The sequence below is a fragment of the Rhinoraja longicauda genome, chromosome 1 (genome assembly GCF_053455715.1).
Source record: "Rhinoraja longicauda isolate Sanriku21f chromosome 1, sRhiLon1.1, whole genome shotgun sequence".
In the NCBI taxonomy this organism is placed as follows: domain Eukaryota; kingdom Metazoa; phylum Chordata; class Chondrichthyes; order Rajiformes; family Arhynchobatidae; genus Rhinoraja; species Rhinoraja longicauda.
In genome coordinates, this window is record NC_135953.1 from 16,066,019 (window position 1) to 16,086,052 (window position 20,034).

The 20,034-nt window shown below is 45.6% G+C and overlaps 1 gene segment (V, D, J or C); it reads left to right on the forward strand.

Annotated features, from left to right (window-relative positions):
* The first annotated feature begins 338 nt into the window (after positions 1-338).
* Positions 339-20,034, forward strand: part of LOC144598705 (Ig kappa chain V-V region T1-like) — a 32,088-nt gene continuing 12,392 nt past the window's right edge. The window contains 5 exon segments of the V gene segment in view: positions 339-437; positions 1,286-1,630; positions 3,063-3,170; positions 13,709-13,807; positions 14,255-14,338. Coding sequence covers positions 392-437; positions 1,286-1,630; positions 3,063-3,170; positions 13,709-13,807; positions 14,255-14,295 — 639 coding nt within the window.

Consider the following 20,034-nt stretch of genomic DNA (forward strand, 5'->3'; position numbering starts at 1 on the left):
ACCGCAGATGCTGGTCGACACAAATGGACGCAAAGTGTTGGAATAACTCAGCGGGTCTGCCAGCATTTCTGGAGAACATGGATAGGTGACGCTTCGGGTGGGGACCCTTTTCAGACTGGTTGGTTGGGGTGGGGGGGGGGGGAGGGGAGGGAGGGGGGGGGAGGATGGGGGGGGGTTACTTGGGAGACACCGAAGCTGGAGCGCAGGGTTAGATTCTCCAATCGCGAGCTTTGCAGTCATATTTGCATAAGGTGGGCGTGTTAATGGGGCGGCCCTGTAGTGGTGGCTAAATGCTGTCGTGGGTACAGAGACTCCCTCGTTACTGGTGTCACCTTACAGCAGAATCCTCTCCTGCAATTTCCAGCAAGAAACATCTGCTCAGCTGGTCAAAATGAGATTCCTTTGGTGTATCTATACCCTCAGCTGCTGGATACATGGTAAGTAAACGTGTTCGCGTTACATTATTATCCTGGTAAAAAAAAAACTCTCTTGAGTGGCGTTTGTACAACCTGGCATCCGTTAGAACATAGAGCATAGTACACAGTACAACACAGAAAACAGGCCCGTCGGCCCGCAATATCTACACCGAACATGATGCCAGCACCGACGCGTATCTGCCTGCACATACTCCATATCCCTCCATTCCCCTAATATCCATGTGCCTGTCCAAAAGCCTCTTAAATGCCAATATCGTATCTGTCTCCACAACCACCCCCCGGCAGCGCGTTCCAGGCACTCGCCTCTCCGTGTAAAATACTTGCCCCGCATGTCTCCTGTAAACTTTGCCCCGCCTGTCCTGTGTAATTATGGAGTCATAAAACAAAAACAAAAAAAATCAGGCCATTCTGCCCATCCGTGTCCATGTGAGCTCTTTGAAAGAGCTACTGATTAGTGGCGACGCTTCTACCTGAACGTTACTATTGCAAGACGGGTCTCGACCCGAAACATCACCTATTCCTTTTCTCCAGAGATGCTGCCTGGCCCGCTGAGTTATCCCAGCTGTTATTGTCTGTCTTCGGTTTAAACTAGCATCTGCAGTTCCTTCCTGCACACCATTGCGACAGTACTCGTTTATCAAGAGTCAAGGCAGTGGAGAGTGTCTTATTGTCATGTGTCCTTGATCGAACCATGACATTCAAACTTGCAGCAGCACAACACAATATGTAAACAGCAGATTATGCAACCCTCGAGAATAGAGAAGGAATAAACAGAAAGGGGGTAGACTTTAGAATGAACTGCATGTTGGGAATACAAAATGTGTAACGAGTGTGCATTTTCTGAACAGGTGCACATTTCCAATCGATCCTGCAGCAGACTCCAGCCAAAGTACTCGCGGCCAAAGGAGAGCGACTGGAACTCCAGTGTTCCGCCAAAGGAGAACTCGGTCGGCTCTTCTGGTACAGACTGGACGACAACGCCGTGTCGCACCGTGTGATATCGGCCAGTATCATTGGCGAACCTCGCCGGGGAAATGGGATAAGCGACCGCTTCACTTTGAGAAAAGACGGCTTTCGTGATGTCTTCAGCTTAGTGATCAAAGACCTGACACTGGCCGACAACGGGACGTACCACTGTCTGATGTTGCAGTCGCAAACAGTCCACTTCGGGGGTGGGAGTGAGGTGACCGTAGGTAAGGGCGTCCTTGATGCAATAAACCTTCTTCAGACTGAGAGTAACACAAAAAGCTGGAGTAACTCATGATGTAGTGTGCTTTGGCAACATACACACTGAACTCGCGCGCACGGACTCACACTCAAGCTCGCACACACTCAAATACACACACACTCAAACAAACACACACTCAAACACACACACTCAAACATACACACTCACACACACACACACACACACTCACACACACACACACACACACTCACACTCACACACACACACACTCAAACACACACACACTCAAACACACACACACACTCACACACACACACACACACTCGCACACACACACTCAAACACATACACAATCAAACACACACACACTCACACACACACACACTCTCAAACACACACACACTCTCAAACACACACACACACACTCACACACACACACACTCACACACACACACTCAAACACACACACACTCAAACACACACACACTCAAACACACACACTCACACACACACACTCACACACACTCAAACACACACACACTCAAACACACACACACTCAAACACACACACACACTCAAACACACACACACTCACATTCAAGCTCGCACACACTCAACCACACCGACACTCAAGCACACACACTCAAGCACACATACACTCACGCTGAATATCGCACACACACAAGTTCACACACTCAATCTCAGTCAAACACACAGTCAAACACACAAACTCAAACACGCACACACACGCGCACTCAAACGCGCACACACACATACACATAAACATTCAACTCGCACACACTCAAACACGCACACACTAGAACACGCACCACATGCACATACTCAAACATGCACATACACACTCAAACACATACACCGCACACAGACTCGTTTTGTGTCTATCTTCGGTATAAACCAGCATCTGCACACCCAGTCAAGCTTGCACACACACGTACACACATTCAATGCAACTTAAATAGCATTTAGAAGTCAAAGCATTCTGAAAGCCAGCAGTGGCTACTAAGGAAAGATCTTTCGAGTTCATGACAGCAAAAATTAAAAACAATTCTCGAGGTGGCGTGAGGGCGTTAGCAGTACCATCTTAGTTGGGCGTGTGATCGTTTCGGTATTTGTTGAAGTCATTGGGAATTAAAAGGTGTTCATTATGAAAATTTATACCTGTATATTCATTATACACAAAGAACTCCACCGTTTACTCCGATTGCTTGCTTGGAAGTGATTCCAGGCGAGGTTTGAATTGTTTGTCCTGTGTTAATATTGTTCTAATTACCCGGAGTATTTTGCCGGTCGTCATTCACAGGCCTACCAGAGGCAGGCGTTGGAACGTGTTATTAATTACGACCTTTGTTGGCAGGAATAGGGCTTCGGTAACAAGCATTGTGGCGCAAAATTCACAAAATATTGTTTTGTTTCAGTTCCAGAGAGAGAGAAAGTGACCTCGCCGCCTCCAACTACAGGGTTCCGCAGAGTCAACGTGTACAGGGACCCTTCGCTGCGCGGCAAGAAGAAACAAGACTATGAAGGTAAGAGAGAGAGTTGTCTATCTGTAGACGTGGAGAGAGTCTCGCTCTCCGTGAGAAGCACAAGGTTGATGAAATACGTTAAACTTGATTTCAATCCTGATAATCCAATAGATTACTCGCTGTGTTGGAAAGAACTCCAGATGCAGGTTTACACCGAAGATAGGTACAAAATGCTGGAGTAACGCTGCGGGACAGGCAGCCTCTCTGGGTGACTAGCTGGTCATATTGAGGGCGAGTGTGGCCAAGCTTCGCCGTAGAATTCTCAACGCCAGATGTTGGATTGAACAAACCGCCAGTGCGAGGGAAGAGGAGTCTTGACCCGAAACGTTACCCATTCCTTCTCTCCCGAGATGCTGCCTGACCCGCTGAGTTACTCAAGCGTTTTGTGTCTACGAGCAATTCAAGGTTATGCCTTTGATTTAGAGTGAGTGAATCCTGAAGTGTCTTGTTTATGTTTGGGTTGTGTGGAGGTTTTTATGAGAAGGCGAGGATATTTGGAAACAAAAGCTAAACTCGCTGGAAATATCCAGCCGGTCAGGCAGCTTTTGTGGAGAGAGATTCACTGTGATGGATGTTTCTTTTGTTTGGTGTTGGTTTATGATTGTATGCGTTATTGCATATTTTTATTGCTTATTTTTATTGGTCTTATTGTTGAACTGCGGGTAATTTTTCATTTCACTGCACATTTATGTGTATGTGACAAATAAATTGACTATTGACTATTGAGAGGGCGGTGAATCTGTGGAATTCATTGCCACATACGGCTGTGGAGGCCAAATCAATGGGTATTTTTAAGATTGAGATTGAAAGATTCTTGATTAGTAAGGGGTGTCAGGGGTTATGGGGAGAAGGCAGGAGAATGGGGTTGAGAGGGAAAGATAGATCAGACTGAAAGATTGAATGACGGAGTAGACTTGATGGGCCGAACTGCCTAATTTTACACCTACACCTGGACGTATGAATTTACCGAGGTACAGTGAAAAGCTTTTGTTGCGTGCTAACCAGTCAGCGGAAAGACAATGCATGATTACAATCGAGTCATTCGCAGTGTACAGATTCGTGATCAAGGGAATAACGTTTCGTGCAAGATAAAGTCCGATTAAAGATAGTCCGAGTTTCTCCAATGAGGTGGATAATAGCTCTGGGGCGCTCCGTAGTTGCTGATAGAATGGTTCAGTTGCCTGATAGCAGCTGGGAAGAAATTGTCCCCGAATCTGGAACTGTGCGTTTTCACATTTCTGTACCTCTTGCCGGATGGGAGAAGAGGGAATGAACAGGGGTGAGACTGATCCTTGATTATGCTGTGTGTTGACGTTAATCTCAGAGTTCCTGACATAATCCAGACTGGCAATCCTTTCGCAATGTTACCAGCTTTTCGCGTTAACTCTGACAATCCCACACATATGTCTGAAGTTTCAGTTCAGTTTGGAGTCTAAAAGGAACCTTGGGCCGATTCAATTGCAAACGGATACCTCTTGGTCTCCATCCGCGCTAAACTGCTGCAAACGCGGTCAGATGCCTTTCGAATGAGCAATCTAATTATCCTGCCCTGCCCTCTCACTGCAAGCCCCCCATTGTTCCCCCCCTAGAACCAAAGAACTGCAGATGCTGGTTTACACAAAAGGACACAAAGTCCCGGAGTACCTCAGCGGGCCAGGCAGCATGTCATGCCATAAGCAGAATCCCTTTAGAAGGATCCTTTTAGAAGGATGCCATCCTTTTAGAAGGATGAGAGGAGATCTTATCGAAACGTATAAGATTATTAAGGGGTTGGACACGTTAGAGGCAGGAAACATGTTCCCAATGTTGGGGGAGTCCAGAACAAGGGGCCACAGTTTAAGAATAAGGGGTAGGCCATTTAGAACTGAGATGAGGAAAAACGTTTTCAGTCAGAGAGTTGTGAATCTGTGGAATTCTCTGCCTCAGAAGGCAGTGGAGGCCAATTCTCTGAATGCATTCAAGAGAGAGCTAGAAATAGCACTTAAGGATAGCGGAGTCAGGGGGTATGAGGAGAAGGCAGGAACGGGGTACTGATTGAAAATGATCAGCCATGATCACATTGAATGGTGGTGCTAGCTCGAAGGGCCGAATGGCCTCCTCCTGCACCTATTGTCTATAATCTGGCCATTCGGCCCATCAAGTCTACTCCGCCATTCAATCTTGGCTGATCCATCCCTCAATCCTACCCACATTCTCCTGCCCATAACCCCTGACACGTGTACTGATCAACATATTTCTGCTTTACAATATATCCACTGATCTCTGGGCAACATGGATCGGCGGCGTTTCTGGTCGGGATCCTTCTTGAAGAGGCGACCCTCAATCAGAAGAAAGGTCCCGAACTGAAACATCGCCTCTCCGTGTTCTCCAGCGATGCTGCCTGACCCGCTGAGTTACTCCAGCACTTGTGTTCTTTTATTTTATTCCCCTATTTCGGTTTGTTTCATCACTGCCCACCCCGTTTGAACAACCCTTCGCGAGAAATAAATCTAATTTCTATCCCAGGGATTTCGACTCTAAATTATCTTCAAACACTAATTTTTAAAGAGGGTGTTCAAATGTAGGATTTGGGACGAAACGGTCAAAGATTTGATTCGCGGATTTCGAGTCTTCATTGACTACAACGGTACATTTATTTCAACAAGCATGCCGGTTAGTTTCAAAGGACAGATTTAACTTCTTGCTCCAAACCCTTTCAGTGGAGCTATCCTGCCTCTGTCGACGCTTACTGGAGAAATGAACAACATTTCAGGTTAACCAACCGCACACACCCCGCGTCTCTCACCCCTTTCTTATTTAGGGGACGGGTCCCCCTTTACAGAAACAGCGGAGGCATGTTCGATAGTTAAGACATGACTGGTCCGCCCTCATTGTTTTCGGAGTCTCTCCCGTTTAACGCTGAATAACATTCGTTGTAAAATACCTCCCTGCATTTCTGCACACAAATAATTAAGTTATGCGCGGCCATCGCGATAATAGATTCAATCTGGTAAAAACAAATCAGTGTGTGGGAAGGAACTGAAAATGCCGGCATACACCGAAGATAGGCACACAATTGCTGGAGTAACTCAGAGGGTCAGGCAGCATATTTAGGAGAACGTGAATAGGCGACGTTTCTGGTTGGGACCCTTCAACATACTTTGAGACTGAAGAAGTGTCCCGACCCGCAACGTCACTATCCATGTTCTTCAGAGATGCTGCCTGACCCGCTAATGTTACTCCAGCACTTCGTGTCTTTTTGTTTGTAAACCAGCATCCGCTGTTCCTTGTTTCCACAGAAAAGTACAGCACAAAAACAGGCTCTTCGGCCCACAATGTCTGTGTCTGACACGCTGAATTTGACCAACGTAAATCTTGACCGAAAATAAATCTAATTTGTTCTCCGGGAGTGTATAATTTAAACTACCTTCACAAGACATAAACTAACCCTCACCGTAACCCTAACGCAACAAAAGCGTTTCACTGTACCTCTGTACACGTGACAATAAACGAAACTAAACGAAACGAAAACCATTCGCCAATCTTCAAAGTATAAATCCCATGAGAGGGGGAATCCATTTATTTGTTGTGATGAGATGTTCAAATGGGGAATTTTGAGACAAACCAAGAATGGGGGAGAAACAATCTGGGTTTGTGGGGAGAGAGCAGGATAATTAGGTAGCTCTTTGGGAGGGATGGACCTGATACATCTGGCCTTATTTGCTCCATTGGAGGGCAGATGGACAATAGACAATAGGTGCTGGAGTAGGCTATTTGGCCCTTCGAGCCAGCGCCGCCATTCAATGTGATTATGGCTGATCATTCACAATCAGTACCCCCATTCCTGCCTTCTCCCCATATCCCCTGACTCCACTATCCTTAAGAGCTCTATCTAGCTCTCTCTTGAAAGCATCCAGAGAATTGGCCTCCACTGCCTTCTGAGGCAGAGAGTTCCACAGATTCACAACTCTCTGACTGAAAAGGTTTTCCTCATCTCCGTTCTAAATGGTCTACCCCTTATTCTTAAACTGTGGCCCCTGGTTCTGGACTCCCCCAACATTGGGAACATGTTTCCTGCCTCTAACGTGTCCAACCCCTTAATAATCTTATATGTTTCAATAAGATCCCCTCTCATCCTTCTAAATTCCAATGTACACAAGCCCTAGTTGCTCCAGCCTTTCAATATACGACAGTCCCGCCATTCCGGGAATTGACCTAGTGAATCTACACTGCATGCCCTCAATAGCAAGTATACCCTTCCTCAAATTTGGAGACAGTACTCCAGGTGCGGTCTCACTAGGGCCCTGTACAACTGCAAAAGGACCTCTTTGCTCCTACATTCAACTCCTCATGTTTTGAAGACCAACATTCCATTGGCTTTCTTCACTGCCTGCTGTACCTGCATGCTTCCTTTCAGTGACTGATGCGCTAGGACACCCAGATCTCGTTGTACGTCCCCTTTTCCTAACTTGACACCAAAGAAGACCAATGTGTATCCTTTGATAATACCATGGGTCTGAGAAACCTTTACACACCAAGACCATGGTGAGACTTTCCCCTCCCGGTATATTCCAGCTGGATCCTCGAGGCTGGGGGTTCGTCTGTATAAATTCCTAATGTGAAGGAAGGAATTGCAGATGCTGGTTTACACCAAAGATAGACACAAAATGCTGGAGTAACTCAGCGGGACAGACAGCATCTCTCATTCCTTCTATCCAGAGATGCTGCCTGTCCCGCTGAGTTACTCCAGTATTTCGCGCCCAACTTCTTTGTCATCATTCCTAATCTGAAAGTAAAGAGAAATAAACTAGTTATTAGTGATGATGACCTCAAAATGAGAAAGTTTTAGTAAGAACCTGTCTGGAGCTTCAAATGTCCTCTGGGAGAGAACAAAACTTACCGTCCTCATCTGTCCTGGACTCCAGGCTAAGCCCAGAAGTGGCATCTGAAATTATCTAACATGCCAAACAATTCACTGGTTGGTGGAGGTAGCAATAAATGCCAGTGAACCACTGATCACAAAAACAATTAAAGAATAATTCAACTAATAAGATAAAAAAATATAATCAATAATTGTTCAAGTCTCCTGCTTCTCACCATTTGCAGAATGAATGCATGGGGAATACACAACAGAATCAACTCCTTCACCTGTTTGATCTGTTGGGGCTATCGAAGACTTCTACTTCTGCTTTGGATCAAAAATAATTGATTGCAGCTACTGGAAGTTGTTTTATCGGGCAATATATATCACCCAACCAACATTTAAATGAACAGATTGCACTATTTACTCCACATATTGGCCATGTCTTGTGTGCGCTTGGAAAGAACATAATTTACCTTAAAACATTTTAGATATCCTGAGATCCTCAGAGATCCTGATATCCAAAAAGTTACGTTTTTTATGGGCCTCATTGGAAAGGCCAAATGTTATGGTGGCATCTATCACCAAATGGTGTAAGCTCCCTGGAAATGTGGAATTGATCTTCAAAGAAGGAAAATGTAGGAGCAAGTTTTGTTGAACAAATTGAGTCAGAGGTTTGTGTGTGGATTGGCTTGAGACCCCTTAGAGAAGACATTTGTGTGTGTGCATGTGTGCGTGTGTGCGTGTGTGCGTGTGTGCGTGTGTGTGCGTGTGTGTATGCATGTGTGTATGCAAGGGTGTGTAGGTGTGCGTGCATACAAGTGTGCATGCATGTGTGTGTATGCATGTTTGTGTGAGTGTGTCTGTATGTTTGTGTGAGGGTGTGTGTACATGTGTGTGTTTGTATGTGTGTGTGTGGGGGGGAGGAAGGATCAAGAGAGGTCTGAGAGAGAACTGAGTACGTTTATGGATGGAGTTGGTGAAAATGCTTTAATATCTGGGTGAAACTGAGTTTTGTTATGTGTTTCTAAAAGCACTTGTTACCCAACTGCACATCATGTTCAAAAATCGTTAATTGGAGCTCTCAGTTTCCACAATTAAAACTTTAAGTAATACGTTTTTAAAGAAATTCTCATGGCGTTATGGAATCTTACAGCACAGAAACACATTGGCCTAACGCATCCGTACCGACCAGAAAGTACACACCAAGTGAGAATGAGAAAATTAAAATTAAAATGCTGTAAATGCTGGATGCACAGAAAAAGCAACTTACTGAAACTTCAGTATTTAGTATATGGTCCAGGATGCTGCAGTGTACCCAGATGGAAGAGAAGGTGTTGTTGCTCAGCCGTGCGTTAGGCCTTGTTATGAATAGTGTGTGAGACCACTGACAGGGAATTCAGTGTGAGAGCGGGAAAGAGAACTGCGACAACTGGGATCTCGACTCATCCCAGTGGATTCAAACACGAACAGTCCCTCTGAACCAAATTGAGTGCAATTGTGTCGGAAGGAACTGCAGATGGCGGTTTACTCTGAAAAGAGGAGGGGGAGTTGCTTGCTTTACTGATTGAGGAGAATGTCACGGCAATTGTCTGAGATTACCTTATTGATGGTTCATCCAGTCAAGCTATATGGCTGGAGCTGAGAAATAAAAAGTGGAAGATCACCTTGTTGGGATTTTACTAAAGGCCCCCAAATAGTCAACGGGAATTAGAGGAACAAAAGTGCCGGGAGATTGCAGGCAACAGCCAGACTATTAGGTGTCAGACTAAAAGACGTATAGGTATGTAGGTCAATTGACTGGGTAGACTGGTGAACTTATTTAGTATAAGAAAATAACTGCAGATGCTGGTACAAATCGAAGGTATTTATTCACAAAATGCTGGAGTAACTCAGCAGGTCAGGCAGCATCTCAGGAGAGAAGGAATGGGTGACGCTTCGGGTCGAAACCCTTCTTCACCCTTCTTCTGCTGCCTGACCTGCTGTGGGTGAACTTATTTACATCGGCGAAACCAAGTGCAGGCTCGGCGATCGCTTCGCTCAACACCTGTGCTCGGTCCGCGTAGGCCAAACTGATCTCCTGGTGGCCGAGCACTTCAACTCCCCCTCCCATTCCCAGTCTGACCTTTCTGTCATGGGCCTCCTCCAGTGCCATAGTGAGGCCCACCGGAAATGGGAGGAACAGCACCTCATATTTCGCCTGGGCAGTTTGCATCCCAGTGGTATGAACATCGACTTCTCCAACTTTAGATAGTTCCTCTGTCCCTCTCTTCCCCTCCTCCTTCCCAGATCTCGTCTCTATATTCCTGTCTCCACCTATATCCTTCCTTTGTCCCGCCCCCCTGACATCAGTCTGAAGAAGGGTCTCGACCCGAAACGACACCCATTCCTTCTCTCCCGAGATGCTGCCTGACCTGCTGAGTTACTCCAGCATTTTGTGAATAAATACCTTCGATTTGTACCAGCATCTGCAGATATTTTCTTATACTTAATTGACTGGGTAATATGTAAAAATTGTCCCTAGTGTGTGCAGGATAGTGTTAATGTGTGGGGATCGCTGGGCGGCGCGGACTCGTTGGGCCGAAGAGCCTGTTTGCGCGCTGTATCTCTAAATCTAATAGGGTTGTCATAACAAGAGATTTTAACTTTCCCAAAATAGATTGGGACCGTCATGGTGTCAAAGGCTTGGATAGGGTGGAGTTTGTCAAATGTGTTCAGGAAAGTTTCCTGAGCCAATATGTGGAAGGGAAAGGGCAGTGCTTGACCTACTCTTAGGAAATTGGAAAGGGCAAGAGACTGAAGTGTCAGCGCACGTGTTTTGGGACCATTCACCATGATTGTATTAACCTTTAGATAATTATAGATAAGGATAGATCTGAAGAAGCATCCTGACCTGAAAGGTTGCCTATCTGTGTGCTCCAGAGATGCTATCTGTGCACTAAATGTTGTACCCTTTATCTTTGCACTGTGGGCAGCTTAGAAACATAGAAAATAGGTGCAGAAGGAGGCCATTCAGCCCTTCGAGCGAGCACCGCCATTCATTGTGATCATGGCTGATCATCCACAATCAGTAACCTGTGCCCAACCTCTCCCCAGCTTGATTGTACTTGTGTATGGTGTTTTCTTTGACTTGATAGCACACAAATTTTAAAAAATCACTATATCTCGGTAAAGGTGACAATAATAAACGAAACTGAGATGTTGTCTGATCCGCTAAGTTATCCAGTGCTTTTTCTTGTTTTGCAAATCAGCATCTGCAGTTCCATGTGTCTCCATGGGTAAAGAAAAGGCTGATCCATGTGTTAAAGTTCTGAATTGTTAGCGAGCCAACTTTGACGGTATTTGTCAGCTATTTGCATAGGCTGAATGGAGTAGATTGTTTGAAGCCAAAGGGATGCCTGGAAAGTGGGATGCTTTTAAAAGCGTGACGATGAGAGTTCAAAGCATGCATGTTCCTATTAAAGTGAAGGGCAAGGCAGGTATGTGTAAGGAAGAAGAGTCTCGACCCGAAACGTCACCCATCCCTTCTCACCAGGGCCGTTTTTACAGCATTATGGGCCCCCGGGCAAAGCAGTGTACTGGGGCCCCTACCGTTACTCTCCCCCACCCCCCTTTCCCTACCAGCCCCCACCCTGTCGTGCCGGCGAAAAGCACTTACCGAAAAGCACTTAGCGATGGACTTAGGGCGCTACATTGTTGCGAAAAGCACTTACAGATCGCTGTGAGAAGCACTTAGGGATGGAAAAGCAAAGCACTTAGGGAACTAATTGTTGCGAAACAGATCGCTGTGAGAAGCACTTAGGGATGGAAAATGTTGCGAAAAAAGCACTTATTGAACCTACATTTTTAAAGTAGTATTTATTTATTGCAAGTCACTTAACATACACAGATCAGCATGGGGCCCCTATGCTCGTGGGGCCCCGGGCAAGTGCCCATCAGGCCCATGCGTTAAGACGGCCCTGCTTCTCACCAGAGATGCTGCCTGACCCGCTGAGTTACTCCAGCATTTTGTGTAAGGAAGCCTGAATGACAAGGGAGGCATGTGGGTGCAGTGGTTGAGTTGCTGCCTTACAGTGCCAGAGACCCGGGTTTGATCCCAGCCTCGAGTTTGTACGTTCTCCCCGGGTTTTCTCCGGCAACTCTGGTTTCCTCCCACACTTCAAAGACATACAGGTTTGTAGGTTAATTGGCGTGATAAAATTGTACTTTGTCCCTAGTGTGTGTAGGATTGCTTTAGTGTGAGTGGATCTCTGGTCGGTGTGGACTCGGTCGGATGAGCTGTATCTCTCTAAAAATAAGTCAAACCAGGGCAGGAATTGCACCATGAATGGTAGGTCCCTGGGAGTGTGGTAGAGGGATCTAGCAGTACCGCACATAGTAGCCTGAAAATGGCGTCATAGGTGGACTCGGTGGTAAAGAAAGGTTTTGGTACATTGGCCATCAGTCAAGAAGTTGGGACGTTATGTTACTTTTGCACAAGACGTTGGTGGGGGACACAATTAGAATAGATTGTTCAATTTGGGTCACCCTTCTAAAGGAAGGATGTAATTCAGCTGAAAAGAGTGCAGAGAAGATTTACATGGACGTTGCCAGGACTTGAGGGCCTGAGCTTTAAGGAGAGATTAGGCAGGCTATGACTGTATTTCTTGGAGCGCAGGATGATATGAAGGTGCATAAAATCATGCGGGTAATTGATATGGTGAATGTTCAGAGTCTTTTCCCCCAGGGCAGGGGTAGTAAGAACTAGATAACATAGGTGAGAGAGGAAGGATTTAATCAGAACCTTGGGGGCAACTTCTTTCACATAGAGCATGGTGGGTATATGGAATAAGATGGCAGAGGAGGTAGTTGTGGCAACTACAATCACAATATTTAAAAGAGACTCAAATTGCAGACAAATGGGACTAGCTTAGATGGGGCATCTTGGTCAGCATGATTGAGTTGGATTGAAAGATCTGTTTCTGTGCTGCATGACTCTAAGACTCATTCATCCGTCAAAGTCCAACAAAATTTGATGAACAACAACCTATCTTCCAGATGGGCACATTGAATACTTTTTTCTATTAGAGCCACACAGTGGGACAATGGGCCATTTGGCCCAACTTACCCATGTCGACTAAGATACCCAATCTATGCTAGCCCCACCTGCCCACATTTGCCCCATACCCCTCTAAACGTTTCCTATCCATGTACTGTCTAAATGTCTTTTATGTGTTGTTACAGTATCTGCCTCAACTGTCTCCTCTAGCAGCTCGTTCCATCCACCACTCTCTCAGTGACAAACGTCTGAACTAAAGTTTGAATCCCACAACTTCAAGTCACTCACTTTCTCTGACTGCACTAGAATGCACCTCATCTTCCATCTCTGATATTGGCTCAGGTTTTCTCCCACCGTTATATCAGCCGAACCTGCTGGTCATGTCACACGTTCATGTTCATCAGTTGTAGGAACAGAATTAGGCTGATCGGCCCATCATGTCTACTCCGTCATTCAATCATGGCTGATCTATCTTTCCCTCTGAATCCCATTCTTCAGTCTTCTCCCCATAACCCCTGACACCAAGGGACCAGAACGGGCAGGTTCTGTGTGACTTCACCCCATAGAATGGGGTGGTGTTGCCCTGCAGTTGCTTAAATGTGTCCATTGCTTTATATCTGTACTGGGCCCTGTTAACGTGCACTGGTGCTGTTTTTCCAGACTATAACTGCGACTGGACTATCTGGGGACCTCTGGTCACCGGCAACATTCTGTTCCTTATTTCCATCCTATCGATCATCATGCTTCGTCGGTACAAGAGTAAGTCCTGATATTTATTGATCTTTGGTGTTACATATTGGTAAGGGGATCGATATATTTCTCTAGGCACTTAACTTACTTAAGGAGAGGAGAAGGAATTTCTTCAGTCAGAGGGTAGTGAATCTGTGGAATTCATTGCCACAGAAGGCTGTTGAGGCCAAGTCAATGGATATTTTTAAGGCGGAGATTGACAGATTCTTGATTAGTACGGGTGTCAGGGGTCATGGGGAGAAGGCAGGAGAATGGGGTTGAGAGGGAAAGATAGATGGAAACATAGAAACATAGGTGCAGGAGGAGGCCATTCGGCCCTTTGAGCCAGCACCGCCATTCATTATGATCAGCCATGATTGAATGGCGGAGTAGACTTGATGGGCTAAATGGCCTAATTCTGCACCTAGAACATATGAACATGAACTGAAGGGATCTCCGTTTCTTTTCCCTCACTAGGTCCGAAGAGACGATGCCCTCACCAGTTTCGCAAGAGATAAGGAAGACAAATCGTTGCAGGGTTAACAATGAAGTGCAGAGCAGGTGAGGACAGTAGTGCATCTGCCCAAGTACGGAATATGCCTTGCATCATCTTCATTGTGACTTTACCAGAAGTTTGCCCTCTCCTCGTGGAATGACGGGGCCATCTCCTGTGACACAGCCTCTCAAACTCTACAAGACTTTCCATTTGATTACGTTGCAGAATCTGCGGTTATTCAAGGACATTAAAAAACCCCCACCAAACGCTGCTGTTTAAATACTGGTGTAGTTTAGATATGACAGCAACATCATGGCCAATTGCAACTGTACAATTAATAGATCCGTTTAAAAAAAAGAATGAACAGCCCATTTCAAATGTGATGTGCATTTGATTTGTACAGAAGCGAGGGGATCATAGGTGTAGTTGTTTATCTGCTCGTAACAAAAGCCATGGTCCTTAGGTTTTCCTTAACAACCTGAAGAAATGATACCAAGCCAAGCCAGACCATGTCCCGCTGAAAGTGCAGTTTAGTTTTTAGTTTGGAGACACAGCGTGGAAGCAGGCCCTTCGACCCACTGAGTCCATGCCGACCAACAATCCATGAGTTCTATGTTATCCCACATTTGCATCCTACATGCTAGGGGCAATTTACAACTTTACCAAGCCAATTAACCTACAAACCTGCATGTCTTTGGAATACGGGAGGAAACCAGAGCACCTGGTGAAAACCCACGTGGTCACAGGGAACATGTGCAAACTCTGTACAGACAGCACCCATAGTCAGGATCAAACCAGGGTCCCTGGAGCTGTAAGGCAGCAACTCTTCCACTGCCTTCGTCTCTGTGGGTTTACTCTTAATACAAGATGGATCAGTTCCTGCTAGTTATCCACAGTAATCTGTGAAATGCTTCTGAAGTGGGGAACTACTGCAATGTTAGAAACTCAATTTCCAGCTGTTGATCGAGACATGAGAAACTGCATAAGCTGGAATATTGAGCAAGACACAAAGTACTGGAGGAGCTCAGAGAGGTCAGGCAGCATCTGTGGAGGGAATGGACAGGCGATGTTTCAGACCAGGACTGAAGAAGGATCCCAACCAGAAAAGTAGTCTGTCTATTGCTGTTAAAAATGTTGCCCGACTCGCTGGGTTCCTCCAGCACTTTGTGTTTGGCTCCACATTAAATTTGCTTTGTGTCTTACCTCTCTCTCTCCCAGTCTACTTCTCGCCTTCTGTACAATTTGAATGGCTCAATTGTAATCATGTATAATCTTTCTGATGACTGGTTGGCATGCAACAAAAGCTTTTCACCGTGCCCCAGTACTCGTGACAATAAACTAAATTCAAGACGCAAACTTAAAGTTGGGATGAAGGGAGGAACGTTGGGGGTCGGAGTGGGGGGTGGGGGAAACATCTGGAACTCTACACCGGAGAGTTGTGGAGGCTGGATGATTTGGGAGGGGGTAGTGTAGTTGAAGGGTTTACATGAAGAATCAGGGTAAATCGCCCACGTTCATGTTACGTGGTGGGACAGGCTCTGGGGGCCGAATTGCCTACTCCTGCTCCTATTTTCTTACTTTCTTATGTTCCTTCTTTCCCTGTGGTTACGGTACGGTGTATCAGAATGGTTAATTTACGTCCATTATATACATTGATTTATAATAATGATGCCTTACACTGTAGGGCTTGAGTTTGACTTCCATAGGACCTTGGCAGAATGCAATCCAGGAAAGCAGGAATGGGATAGTAATGTGGCCTCAGAATATAGCGTCAGGACATAAAGGATTTTACGGTAGCGCAGCGGTAGAGTTGCTGCTTTGCAGCGCCGGAGACTCAGGTTCGATCCTGACTACGGGTGCTGCACTGTAAGGAGTTTGTACGTTCTCCCCGTGACCTGCGTGGGTTTTCTCCGAGATCTTCGGTTTCCTCCCACACTCCAAAGACGTACAGGTATGTAGGTTAATTGGCTGGGTAAATGTAAAAATTGTCCCTAGTGGGTGTAGGATAGTGTTGTCCTGTTTCCGGCTGTATATATATGATATGATATGATATGATATTATGAGGACACAAAATTTTAACTGCCAGATAAAGGCTTCTGACCTGAAAAGCACCTGCCCATTTCCCTCCACAGATATTGCCTGACCTGTTGAATTCCTCCAGCGGTGTGCTTTGCTTTTGTTTCCATTACCTTGCATTCAAAGGGGATTTGTTGGTATTGATTTATTATTGCCAGGCAAACAGAGGTACAGTGAAAAGCTTTGTTTTACGTATCGTCCATGCACATCGCACCATGTATGAACACAAGAGACGGTGTAAAAAAGAAAATAAAAAGAGTGCAGAATATAATGTTACCGCTACAGAGAAAGTGTGCCGCGACAAGGAAGATTGAAAGGTTAGAGACACATCCAGAGCACGTGAGAGGTCATTCAAGAGTCTGAACCTGGCGGTAGGTGCTTTGACATTTTTGTATCTACCTCCCAACCGAAAAGGGGAGAAGAGAAAGTGACTGGGGTGATAACAGTCCCTGTTATGTTGGCTGCTTTTCCAAAGGAGCGGAAATTGTAGATGGAATCGATGGGGAGAAGGCTAGTGTGTGTGTGATGCACTGTGCTGTGTTCACAACTCTCTGCAATTTCTGGCAATCTTGGGCAGAGCAGTTGCCAAACCACGTGGTGAGGCTTCCCAATAAGATTCATTCTTTGATGCATCTTTAGAAATTGTTAAGAGTGACTTGTTGAAATTTTGAATTTGCCCAGTCTTCCGAGGAAGTAGAGGAATTGGTGTATTTTTTGGCCATATCAAAAAAATTGGAATTTGTTTTGAACGGCTCCATTGTTGGTGATATTTACACACAGGAACGTAAAGCTCTCGAACATCTCCACTTCATCACGATTGATACAGACTGCGACATGTACTCCTCTTTCTGAAATCGACGACCAGCGTCTTTATTTTGCTGACATTAAGGGAGAGGTTGTTATCATGGCACCAATACGTGTGTGCTCCTTTTGTTGCTAATCCTGGGTCACCTTGTGCGCTCAGTACAAAGATGAAGCTCTCAATACCATTCTAAATGTTCCTTTCTACTTATCTTCATGGGCCAGAGGTACTCGGGAGTCAGTCAGGATGTTACACTTCATCAAGGCTTTAAGTGCATCCTTGAATCTTTTCCACTGTCCACCTGGTAAACTTTACCGATGACAGAGCTGCAGAATACCTGATACGGCCATCTAGTGGTGGGCATATGGCCAGTACAACACCTCAATTCAGTGCTGGGAATGTTGGTCTGGGAGAGAACTCTCACATCGGTTTGCTTATCTTTTCAATGAATTGGAGGATATCATGATGGTGTCTTCCCAGTGCCTTCAAATGGAGGTTCCGGGTAGTCCAGGTCGCCACCAAATATAATTGGGGAGGTTCCATGACTGCCTGGTAGATCAAGTTTTGTGTTGAGAACTTGTCTGTTCTCACATTGAACATCCCCTCCTTCAACTCCACTCAGCTCTTCCAGATCAAAGGTGATCACAGATGGGTCCAGGTTCCGCATGTCTCTTCGTAGAATGTATAGAACAGTTTCAGAACAGCTCATGCTCTTTCCCTCATCTCCCTGTCTGTTACATTGATGACTGTATTGGTTTTACAACATCCCCTTGCTTAGAATTCAGTTGCAACACCTTTGCTACCTACTTCCACCCTGCTCTCACTTTCAGAAGGTTTCCCCCTGACCTTTCTCCTTCCTTTTTAGACGTTTCTATCCCCTTCTCTGTTCAGTTCACAGCCAATATCTACTTGTCTCTATACAAAATGATGAGAGACATTGATAGGGTTCACAGTCTTCCCAGAATGGAAATGTCAAAGATTTGAGAGCATCGCTTTAAGGTCAGAGGGGCAAAGTTTAAAGGCTGTGTGTGTGCAACAAGACTTTTATGCAGAGAGTGGTGCCTGGAATAGGGCAGGGATGGTGGTGAGGCAGACATGGTAGTGGCATTCAAGAGATTTTAGATAGGCAGCTAGATATGTGGGGAATGAATCACCTGCCGGTGATTAGAGGAGATTTCTTTAATGACATTGTGCATGGTAGGGCCTCTTCCTGTGCTGTATAGTCCTATGCCCGATGTTCTAGCCCATAAGATCATAAAATAATAAGCGATCGGAGCAGAATTAGGCATTTAGCTCATCATGTCTACTCCGTCATTCAATCATGGCTGATCTCTCTCTCTCTCCTAACCCCATTCTCCTGCCATCTCCCTATAACCGCTGACACCCGTACTAATCAAGAATCTATCTATCTCTGCCTGAAATATATCCACTGATGGCTTCCATAGTCTTCTGTGCCAAAGAATTCCACAGATTCACCACCCCACATACTATCATAACTATCGTGACTTCCTTACACTCTGCTTGCTGTAAGAAGTCCAAATAATTCTTGCATTTTCCCTGGTTCTGCCATATTCGTTCTGATGTTGCGATTTTCCATGCCAACACTTTGGAACTGCCATGCATATTTATGAACTATTGCTGCTTCTTCTTCTTCTTTCATGTCCATCATTTAAATGTTACATCACTGTCATCGTCCGTCCTGAAAAGGACGCAATCAGTGGGACCCTCACTTGTACAGTAGATGATGGTGGTAGCAGAATTAGCTCAGGACACTTCCAGTTTTCAGCCCCACGACGAGGACGCTTCTGCTATGGGGCCAACTATGGCTTACCCTCCATCATAGTTTGCGGGGCTCTTAACCCTGGCTATCTCCTTTATTTTGACTCTCTCCCCCTATCCTCCCATCCATTGAGGATGGGATTCCCCATATCCTCGCCTTCCACATCAACCGTCTTCACGATCAACGGAATATCCGTAACTTCTACCCTCCTTAAAGTGATGCTCCCAGTGGACACATCTCCTCCTCCTCTCCTCTCCCCTGATATGCCAGCACCCTGAGTCGACTGTGCCCTCCTGGTTTACCGTCTCTACCAAGACCCACTCCCCTTCTCACACCACATTCCCATGTGACTGCAGGAGATGCAACGCTTACGCTTTCAGCTTGTCCCATCTCCAAATTCTCCTTCCATTTGCACATCTTTCTATTTTCTCATTGTGGAGTGGACTACATCGTGACTTCATTGAAGCCCATGATGTGGTCCCCTCCACAATGAGGAAACTGAATGCAGATTACATTACTGCTTTGCAGAGCATGCCTGATCAAGGGTGATTCTGCCTCCCAATTGCCCGGTGTTTTAATTCTTCATTGCATGACCACTCTCACCAATTCTTCATTACAAGACCTCCCTTGCCAATTCTTCCTTGCATTACCACTCTCAACTTTCTGGCTTTGGCCAACATACCACAACTTAAGTTTGAGGAACAGAACTTCATCTTCCAACTAGGCACATTATATAGGTATAATTGGTGAGAGTGGTCAAAATAAGGGCTGGATATTGAAATTTGGATTACAAGCCTTACTAGTATGTATTGGAACTGGGCAATGTTACACATTAGGCAGGAAATGGTTTTGGGTAGACTGATGGGACTGAAGGCTGATAAATCCCCAGGGTCTGATGGTCTGCATCCCAGGGTACTTAAGGAGGTGGCTCTAGAAATAGTGGAAGCATTGGAGATCATTTTTCAATGTTCTATAGATTCAGGATCAGTTCCTGTGGATTGGAGGATAGCAAATGTTATCCCACTTTTTAAGAAAGGAGGGAGAGAGAAAATGGGTAATTATAGACCAGTTAGTCTGACCTCAGTGGTGGGGAAGATGCTGGA